This window comes from Musa acuminata, chromosome BXJ3-4 (assembly GCF_036884655.1).
Source record: "Musa acuminata AAA Group cultivar baxijiao chromosome BXJ3-4, Cavendish_Baxijiao_AAA, whole genome shotgun sequence".
NCBI lineage: Eukaryota > Viridiplantae > Streptophyta > Magnoliopsida > Zingiberales > Musaceae > Musa > Musa acuminata.
The window spans coordinates 44,467,791-44,478,620 of NC_088352.1; the positions used below are offsets into that span (position 1 = coordinate 44,467,791).

Here is a 10,830-nt window from a genome sequence, read left to right on the forward strand (position 1 = left end):
ATAAGATATATCATTTTATATTTTTTTTATTATTACTGATAACATATAAGATTTTCTCAACCATATGAGAAAATCTCTTCGAGGAAAATCATTTTTCTGTATAAATAGAAGAGTGATATGTTAATGCATTCAAGCTTCTTCAATTACTCGTAATCACAAACCATCTTCTTCAATTTCTCGTAATCACAAACCATCTTATGCAATTAAGGATGATGATTAAAAAAAAATTAAAGGATTTTGTGTGGGAGTAAAATCACTATTCATATAGCTAACATTATTGATGGTGGTGAACTATCACATTGCTTGCTTGCTTACTTTTGGATATGAAAATACGAGTTCAATAATCATCAAATAGAAGACCAATCTTTCAGCAATTGTAATCGTATGCTAAACTTAGAAAGGAACATATAAATTTGATTAGTTTGTGGGTTTGTCAATATAAATAATACAATAGAAGAATCAAGCACAATATAGCTTGATTGACAGGGTTAATTACATATTACTCTTATCACTGATTATTTTTAGTATTTTAATATTTATATTTTTAAAAAATATATTAAAAATGTATATTTATAAAAAATAAAAAAATATTAAATATTTTATATATGATTAAAAAGATAATTTTATAGGATTAAAAATAAATAAAAGAAAATTTTATTGTTGAAGTAAAGAGGTTAAATGTTTCACTTTCGCAAGTATAGAGGTTTCAATATAATTTTTAAAAATATAAAAATTAAGATATTAAAAATAATATATAATTATCTCACGAGAAATATATGTGTATATTGTCAAAGTACTGTTTGATAAGTTAGACAATAACATACTAGAGGAGGATAAAGAGCCTCAGATACAGGCCCGATATTGGCCCAACAAGTAGCCCATTAGTTTTCAGTTGTAAAGGGCGAACGTGAAGCAGTGATTTGGATCACCAACCTTTCAATGGCCGTGGCAAATAGAGTCATTCCCCACGGATTGGTGACGTGCCCTTCTATTTTCATTTTTTATAGAATCCCGCCTCACTGCAACTGTGCCTCATCGTTTCCCCCCCCTTCCGAACCTTAACCCTAACACCGAGGTAAGAAATCGCTTTCCGTCTCGCCCCGTTCGATCTCGTTTCTTCGGCTTTCTCACCGGATCGATCGCGTTGCTTGCAGCTCTACACCATGAGAGGAGGCAAATCGAAGGCCGCGGCGTCGAGAAAGGATAGCGACAAGTGAGCCCGCCCCTTCTCTTCTCTTGTCGTTGTTGTCGTTTAGGCCGGTTTTCGGGTTTCCTATTAGAGATCTTGATATTGTGTGCCTGTGTTGGTGATCTTTTGTAGGGTCGCCGGCAAGAGGAAGGCCGCCGGTGACGAGGACAAGAAAGCGAAGAGAGGGAAGGTCGGCAAGGACGCGAACAAGCCAAAGAGGCCTCCGAGTGCCTTCTTCGTGTTCATGTAATTTTCCCGAGGCTTGCTACCTCTTTTATGCCTATTTACCCCTGTTGAAGGTCATTCTATGGTGCTCTGTTTTAATAGGGAGGAGTTTAGGAAGACGTTCAAGGAGAAACACCCTGACAACAAGAAAGTGTCCGTTGTAAGCTAATTTCTGTTCTAGATTACTATCCATCGTCTCAAAGTCGTCGTTTTACAGATTTTTATTTTTATCTTTTTTAGCTTTTTCCTGATTACTCTGCCTGATTGCTGAAATGCGTTCTTATGATTTTAGGTTAGCAAAGCTGGTGGCAACAACTGGAAATCCATGTCTGAAGCCGTAAGCTTTCTCTCTCAGTCGAACATGGCCTCTACAATTTACCTTTTAATTCTTATTTTTGGAATTTTTTTTTAATGTTTATCCGTGTTCTTCAAAAATTCAGGAGAAGGCTCCATATGTAGATAAGGCGGCCAAGCGGAAGGCAGAATACGAGAAGAGCATGACATTATACAACAAGAAGCAGGTATGTCTAATTTTCTTCTAATAATTCATGTCCTTTTTTTGGTTTCACCTGTTTAGTTTATGAATGACACAGTTGTGGAGACTTACTAATGCTTTATCTGTACATTTGATATTGGTTATTTTTCTGTTTTTTGCATTAGTCCGAGGAAGTGGAAGGAGAGGGTTCTGACAAGTCTAAGTCTGAGGTGGATGATGAAGAAGATGGAGATGGAGATGGAGAGGTGATTTTTTCCCTACACTAATGTTTATGATTTGTGTAATTTGGCGTATATGGTTCTTGTCATTGTATTATTTCCCTAAACTTATTACAGGAAGAAGAGGATGAGGAGTAAAATTGGCAGCAATGTGATCTGTGGAAGTGCCCTTTTCTTTTCTTTCTAGTTGTGAAAAAAGGGATAGTTCTAGAAATCAAATGCTGTTGTGGCTTGTCCATGCACTGGAAAGGAAACCATGTAGCCCTTTGGCCTTGTAGAGGCTCCTCTAACCCTTTTTTCTTATCTTTTTTGTGAAAATACTAGTAATGGAATATCGACTTTTTCTTGTATCGTGTGTTTCTTCACTGTTTCTTTTTGTTGTTCGCGATTGTAGTTTGTGCTTTCAATTGTTTAGAGCATTGTATTATTTCCCTATACTTATTACAGGAAGAAGAGGATGAGGAGTAAAATTGGCAGCAATGTGATCTGTGGAAGGGCCTTTTCTTTTCTTTTCTTTCTTGTTGTGAAAAAAGGGATAGTTCTAGAAATCAAATGCTGTTGTGGCTTGTCCATGCACTGGAAAGGAAATCATTTAGCCCTTTGGCCTTTTAGAGGCTTCTCTAACCCTTTTTTCTTATCTTTTTTGTGAAAATACCAGTAATGGAATATCGACTTTTCTTTGTATCGTGTGTTTCTTCACTGTTTCTTTTTGTTGTTCGTGATTGTAGTTTGTGCTTTCAGTTGTTTAGAGCATTCTGCCATCACAGTTTCCGTATGCAAATGCTGCAAGGATCATTTTATTTCAAATTTGATTAATGGGGGTGTTTGTGGGTCTTGCTACATACATAATGAAAGCTGATAACTAAGCTTACAATTATTATGACATGAATTGCATATATTTCCAATAGAAAGTTTACATTGGTGTTTTGCATTATTTTTCTTAATGCAGTGAAAGATTGTTGTCACATAACATTATATGAATGTTTAAGTAGCTTTAGGGAAGATCTACTGCAACAGTATATTGTAAGTTTATCAGGCAAATTATATATTATCCTTATAATTAATTCTTTTTAGTATCTTTGTTTTTATATTTTTAAAAATTATATTTAGATTTTTTATTTATGAAAGTAAAATATTTAATCATGTTATTTCGTGTCTCATATATATATATGCTTAGTGATAAATTGAAACGAGGAAAAGTTAGTATATACTCAATAGTAAATTTTATAAAATTTTCATTAATAGAATTAATGATGTGTGGCAAAACAGGATTAGATATGTTAATATATTTTTAAAAAATAAAAAAATTAATATATTAAATATGATGTTTAATTAGTCTTAAGTTTACCAAAAATCTGTCTTAGTTTTGAGAACGAACATGCACTGTACTCTTGAGAAAAGCAACTCTGATGTTTCCGGCACAGGTTGATCAATCACATTTTACTAAGGTGATCAGCTATGACCAATGTGTTTTCAGAGAACAAATCAAATGACTCGAGTAATTAGTACCAATGATAACATTCGAAGACATTAAATGATGCAACAAATAATCTGTGCATGAGATATCAAGCTGTGAACTGCAGAGGAGTTCACTGGCAAGGGACGATGGTAGGATCCATGGGTGTGGAAGGGCTTCGATCGCAGAGTTCTGGATTTATCGTGATTACTCCTTCATCCTGATTAAAGAAGAAAAAATGATGATAATTGGTTATACAATATTAAGGGAATTTTGTGATTGAAATAAGATGGATGAGAGAATTGACAAACCTTGGCAAGGTTTCTGAAGAAGGTAGTGTTGTAGTTGCCTGTTGGGAAGAAAGCCTCCATTAGATCTGCTAAAACCAGCTGTGGCTGGGAGATGGCTCCATCAAACCAGTCTTGGAAACACATGAAACCATATGAATTAACACACACAGTTGATACAGGAAGCCATTTACTTGCACAGGAAGCAGACACCATTAGCATACATAAATAAACATGTAGAATCTCATAAAAGCCCTCAGCTTGACATCATTACAACTCTCTCATAGAATTACTGAGCATTTGATGAGACTGCATCAAAAAAGATTTTGATAAATAGATAGATTAAAAGTCGTGCATGAGTATTTTGACAAGAATAATGATGGCAAGTTGCAGTTGAAATAATAGACATATCTGATGACAACTCTTTTACCACAATATGTAATTTATTACTCGATTGCATAATCTTGAGAATTTGACTTAGCCTTGCAGTATGAACTCACATTTGATTCAAAGAACAGAGAACTCCTATTATAGAATTGAGAAATATGTTGTGAAAGGGATAATTTTCATTCATTCAGGTGATAAATATTTATACAGGTTTTAAGAGAGAGATTTTTCTCAATCATACACTTAAATCATGCGATCATAGATTGTTTGAGGATATAAAGAATACAAGAATATCATTGTATGTGTATTTTTATCATAATCTTTTATCGCCTACCGATGAGATGAATTCAGTGAAGAATGACTTACCAACGATTACAGAATTGTAGACCCTCTTATCGTAACGCCATAGCCTTTGATTGGTCAGAAAGACAAACCGGGAGCTGTCTCCCGTGTCCATGTTCTCCAGAAATGTCGATAACTTGTATTCTGCAGGATCCAATGCATAAGTCTGATCGATCACAACATCCACCGTCTGATCACAGAAAAGAAGCCTTTACTTACCAAGGTTTTGATGCTGAAACTTAACTGCTGTTCTAATTACATCCACACAGATGATAAATATAATGAAAGGAACTTCCTCTCGAAATCTTTTAATACGGCTTGAGCTTCCATAAACATCTATTTAGAGGATTTGCAATTCATTGTTTAAGATAATAAACTCCAGTGCACAAAAACATGTGATGAAACCTTACACAAAGGATTGCATGGAAATTGTCCATATCATCAGGATCTGAAATATTATAGCTATTGTCGCTGACAGTGTCATCAATGTTCTCTCCTCCTGCATCCCTTACATACTGCAATGGGGTATCTAAAATAAGCAAAATGCTGTGCAATTCTTTCATTATATGAATTCATAAAAGATACAAAATTTCCTACCTGCAACTTATAACTTTCTTTGGCAAAAGACCATATTCCCTGCAAAGTTAGAGACCAACAAGTTTAATACAAACATCTGTATCATCTACATAAATCTAAACTGCTTGGTTGGTCAGCCGAATTCAAATGTAAACTATTAGCCATGATCTGACACACAAAAGTTTATGATAAACCTGGTTGTAATCCACCCAAGCTACGATCGGCTTGAACTTGGTCGTAAGGCTTGCAGCAACTTTTGTTAAGCATATATAGTTTGCTTTAACCTGGAATATTTTACTAGTTAGAGATGCATAGAGATGTCCTCCAGATGACAAACAATTTCAAATTTGTCACTGTGTATCAAACTTTTTACCCTGTTTAGATCTTGTACATAGTTTCTCAAATATGAAGATAATACATCTTATTGTTATGAGTCTAAAGATCAAAGGATAAATAACTTGATGCAAAAAGAGAAAAATGACAGAAAGTGGAAGCCGAAAGTTAGACTGGTCTTACAGCATCATATACTGAATTTGCTCTGACTTCTGAGTTTGTGAAAGTAGCCAGGTACTTGATCCATTCTGCTCTCTTTAGGACATCCATGATAGAAACCAAAAAGCTCTATTAGAAGTGATTATTTCCTTTCATATACGTATATAAGGATATCTTAGATAAGATCAAGAATCTTTGCAAGAGGTGACACTAATTCATGCACTGTCATAAGATGTATAGATTACCATCTTACCTGCAAGGGAGTCCTTTCATCCAGAGGTACAAAAGCTGCAAAATTGCAGGCTTGTTCTTCTTCTACATTGCTTATGAAATGTGCCGTGAATTGCGACAGTTGTTGCATGTCTTTCTTATTGACTAGTTGGATACTACCAATAACCAATAATTTAAGAACACACTCCGAAGTAATTTGGTCTGATGTCATTGCCTTGAAGTTATCTAGCAGACCCAGCAACTGCAAGTAACACCAATTAGAAGGGAAGAGAACCAAAGGCATAGTGCAGGCTAAGATGGCACATGATATTTATGGACTACTCAATTCAGATTCCACAAAGCAACTTTTGATATTCGAAGTAAACATTGTTACTTGCGCAGGAGCACTCCTCACCTCAAAGAAAGACACTGCAAAAGTCCAATGAGAAACAAGCATTAGTGTTCCTCTTCTGATCAAGTAAAATAAAATGATATGTATGACAAGTTTTTAAGCACTCTGTTTAAGCTAGGAAGGTACATCAGGAACTAAGAAAAGAAAGAAATATTCTGCAAGAAGAATTGTCATGAAAGTTAATATATTTCCTAGCAGTTATCTGGATTTAGAAATGTGGAGATTACAATGAAGTAAAAGCTAAACATATGATAGTAGGCCATGATCAAATAGCATAAGCTTAAGCTTATGGGTAGCACTGGTGTCCAATACTTGTAATCCTCAGAATTATATTTCCCCAACAAATGGCATCAGAACCAGGCTTGGTCACTGAGTTAGGTTGTATCCATGTGCAATCAACACATCCAAGTCTTTCCCTACTTGATGTACTTCCTGGAAGCCATCTCTCAATATTATCTTCAGGCAATGACAGGATGACTATGTGCTCATAATCTTGAGCTTCCAGGTTCCTCTCAGGACAAAGTTCCAATCAGGACCATACATTAGGATATCAATTAGATCTTAGGACCAACTAGGATAATTTTTGGGTCATAAATTAGATCAAAATCTCTGAGCTTCTTTCATGCTTGATCTCTAAGCTCCTTCCATGGATTCCCTATTCTCTCTTTTGGTTGCTAGCAACTGCAACCACTCTACAAATACTTCATTTTCAGCTCAAATGATGCCACTGAAACAGGTAGCTATCTGGATGACACAGCCATTGGTCCAAACATAAGGGTGATGCAAAATTTACCATCCACATCTTAGCAGCTGGCTACCGAAATTGATCTCAAGTTGTGATGGGTGGATAGTGGATCTTCAATTCCTAGCAAACAATGTAGCACTTATGTAACAAGTAAAGATTTCCTATGCAATGCAGACAAGAAAGCATTTGCTGATAATTCTTAAGAGGCTTGAAGGTCCACCGACCGAAGGTTTGTGGAAGGAACAAGGAGGAATACCGGGAAGATTCGTAGTGTCGACAGAGTAATTGGAGAGTGGGACGACGAAGGACTTGATCCTGCCGGTGCAGTACTTTGTTCTTGCAGCCATCCTAGAATTACTCTTTAAGATCGCACAGTCACCCAAGAAGAACAATGTGAGCTACGAGCAGAGGGAATAATTGAAGGCTATGGAAGAAGGGAAGCTCTCACCTGCATGAGGAGGTAACTCTTCCCATCAATGCTGTTCTTGATGACCTTGAAGCTCTGCCCATAGTACACATGGAACAGCTCCGCGTCATCCACCCTAGAAATGTTGCCCACCACCGGAGACGCCTTAGCCGCCGCCTCGACTGGCAACGCGAGCTGGTACAAGGCTAAGAAGAACAAGGGCAACCAAGATGAAGGAGCCATCACGGGAGTGCTCTCCCGTGACCAGGAAATTTCAGCTTTTGTTGATCAGTGTTGTCCGGGTGGGAGATCTCCTTTTCCTCCTCCTGGATTGGAGTAGTTAGCTCACTGTGACCAGAAGAAAGCGCCAAGAACAAGCAGGGGAATTCATGTCAGTGCCCGTGACTCCCTGTTTCTCCGTGCGAGACTTTGGACAGGGAGGAGGAGGACGCATGGCGGGCTCTTTTTGTCGCGGCGTCGTTTGGTTTCGGATTCGGGGGAGCCTTTTGGTGCTGGAGCGGTACAGCATCTCGCGAGAACACTTTGTTCTTGCAACTTAGCTCCCTCAGCTCGAATAAATGCGGAGCGGCGAGTCCATACGATGAGATGGCTTCTCTCTAATTACATATATATATATCTCTCTCTCTATCACTCTACTCCGCGCGGTGGTTCACGTGGGTGGCTGTAGCAGATGACAGACGATGAGCATGGCGCGACCAACCATACCTGGAGGTGGAAGATGCAGTACAAACAAACACCGGCTTCTTCTCCATGCGCTGCGGATATATGAGTCGGCTTGCGAAGGCATGTGTCGGCACGAGCGCCGGTTCCATCTTGCGCTGGAGATCTATCGCACAGATGTGGATCAACGCCGCCTCTGGAGATTACGCGCGTATCTAAATAGGAAGGTCCGACATGTACCTTAGAGTGTGTCACCCCTGTACACATCACGCGTGACTCGGTTTCTCGCATGCTTGATTTGGGGGGGTGAGATGCGGAAAGTTTCAGGGGCATGCGATGGAATCTTCTTGCAGTGAGCTCAACCTGCAGTCGTCCAATCGGCCAGTGGATTACACCACATTTCTCTCTCCCTTGGCACGTCTGCTGTCTCGAATCTTGGAGAAAGAGCATATGCTCGATCATTTGGAATATAAAAATAATTATTAAAAAAAATTTATTAAAGAAGTAAAAAAAACTTAAATATATTAACATGTTCCTCTCTAATTTATACAGATGAAGAAGGATTTCTCTTAACAGTATAGAAAATTTTTCTTAATAAAAAGATTTTGTTGGAAAAATCTTATATTCTACTACTCTTATCTATGGAATCAAATTGGTTCGTCTTCATCCGTCAAAATTTTGCTCCAGTCATCACCGAGAGAACGACTAGCTCTGCTATCAAATTGGTTCGTCTTCATCAGTCATCACCAAGAGAACGAGCATAGCTTGCAAGTCGCCCACAGCATCACAGCATCAGGAACTTGTTCTTCCTGCACGGATTTTAAAGAAAGGATGTTCGCACTTCTTTGCTTTAGGATCCATGCAAAGACCTTTCAATCTAGAAACAAGTCCTTTTCATGGAACAATTGCTAATTGCCAAGTGCATAAAGGATTAGGCAGCGTGTCTCAATCATGAAAGAAGTTGCCGGAATTGATCGATCAGTCTCGTTAATTAGCTTCCATTGTTCTTCTGAGAACGGTGACAGCTTTGTCTTTCCACCTATCTCTATCTCCACACAATGCATTATTGCAAACTTTTATCTCACTGTCTACATCGAGATATCTCAGCGTGGATTTTTGTTACCAATGTCTGTGAGTCATCAAGAACATGTAAATCCAAAGAAACATGCATCATCATCTCTGTCTGTCGGCCTCCTCAGCATGCGTGAATACGTGGAGATGTGTTGGCTGACAATCGAAATGCTTCTATAGACAGTCGAGCTGATATTTGATTATTTTTAAAAATTACATATGATCTGCATTGAAAATATTTAAATATTGAAAATATATAATCGTAACATTAACATTTCAATATTTACGGGATGCTAATATAATTTTATGTTATCTAAAATTATGGGATCCTATGATATTATCTAAAATTACAAGAATGCCAAAATAATTTAGTGTGGGACCAATATGATATATATATTTTTATAGGATAAATTTTATTTATTTATTTATTTTTTAAAGATAACTTTATATTTATTTATATGATTATAATTTTTATTTATTATATATTTGGGTCAAATGAAGTTTCTATAATATTAATATATTTCATTTAGTTATTAATTTAAATATATATATATATATATATATTATTTGTTTTATTTATTTTTTAAATAAATATTAGAAATATAAATATGTTAAAAAAAATTAATAAAATTTAAAATATAATTTTACCAAACAACACATATGTCAATACACATATGTCAATATACATATGGAATTTTCTTAGAAAAATAAAAAAAAACAAATACCTATGGAAATTATATTATCCTATTGAAAATTATAATTAATTTACGAAAATAAATCAATCATCAACCTTTCAACATAAAGGAAGGAAGGACAAATAATAAGATACATGACAAAGTCTTTACTAATTTTTTAATAAGGTGAGGTCCAACCAAGAGGATAATAATTAATGCCCACCACGTCCAAAATGTCTCATTTAGGTGGTCCACATTGCTTGAATTCGCTTCCAAACCACAACCGTACAAATTCCAGCAATGTTCGACCCCATAATGATGCAACTTATAAGCCAAGCAAAAAAATCAAGAAATGGTTAAGTGTTTTGGTCTTGTTTTCTATGAGCAAAACTCGATGTTGGCATTGCATACATTGGATAAAGTAGGGTTAATGAGCTTTCGTTGGACTTTCTCCATCATCATACATAGTTCATAATGTCAGTCAGATTATTACGAACCATTTGATGTTTGAGTTAATGATGAATTGGTTTCTTTTCTTTGGAATCAGTGGCACATGAGAGAGAACGCAAACACATCTCATGCATCTGACCTACATCATGATTGGCCTCACTCTCCCACATGGATCCTCACGTGACTATGTTTTGCTACATCGATAATGAATCCAAATCGTGCAGTCCTACTTACATACAGGTGATTCTAACCACCGATGATTTTTCTCTCTTAATATAAGTCAAAATTTCATAAATAGTATAATATAATATTTTTTATTTAAATTATTATTGTCTATTTATTTAGTGTGATTAAAAAGATTGAAATTGATTTTCTTAATCATGTTGATAAGTTAAAACTTTTATCAATCAATTAGATTATTAATTAATTTACTTCCTAACGGATGATATAATTTTTAAAAATAAATTATTTGAAATTATTTTTATATATGAAATATAATAAATAATTATTACT

General features: G+C 36.1%; 2 protein-coding genes across 3 annotated transcripts; one reads left to right on the forward strand and one right to left on the reverse strand.

Moving 5' to 3' along the window:
• The first annotated feature begins 978 nt into the window (after nt 1-978).
• Nucleotides 979-2,478, forward strand: LOC135634542 (HMG1/2-like protein). The gene is made up of 8 exons (XM_065144909.1): nt 979-1,075; nt 1,155-1,213; nt 1,322-1,435; nt 1,517-1,574; nt 1,707-1,751; nt 1,855-1,935; nt 2,075-2,155; nt 2,246-2,478. The coding sequence occupies exons 2-8, from the start codon at nt 1,164-1,166 to the stop codon at nt 2,264-2,266; spliced, it is 450 nt and encodes a 149-aa protein (XP_065000981.1). The 5' UTR covers nt 979-1,075; nt 1,155-1,163; the 3' UTR covers nt 2,267-2,478.
• Nucleotides 2,479-3,542: 1,064 nt separating this feature from the next.
• LOC135636078 (uncharacterized) lies at nt 3,543-8,300 on the reverse strand. 2 transcript variants are annotated; one of them, XM_065147627.1, is made up of 11 exons: nt 7,484-8,296; nt 7,292-7,394; nt 6,294-6,307; nt 5,922-6,140; nt 5,693-5,764; nt 5,371-5,460; nt 5,198-5,236; nt 5,011-5,115; nt 4,625-4,790; nt 3,896-4,005; nt 3,543-3,804 (listed from the first exon to the last, which is right to left on the reverse strand). In XM_065147627.1, exons 1-11 carry the CDS (start codon nt 7,682-7,684, stop codon nt 3,718-3,720), a joined length of 1,206 nt encoding a protein of 401 aa, XP_065003699.1. In that variant the 5' UTR covers nt 7,685-8,296; the 3' UTR covers nt 3,543-3,717. The 2 variants fall into 2 exon arrangements, with proteins under 2 accessions (XP_065003699.1, XP_065003700.1); XM_065147628.1 differs by lacking the exons at nt 3,543-3,804; nt 3,896-4,005 and adding an exon at nt 4,022-4,180 and having other exon boundaries at nt 7,484-8,300.
• Nucleotides 8,301-10,830: the final 2,530 nt, after the last annotated feature.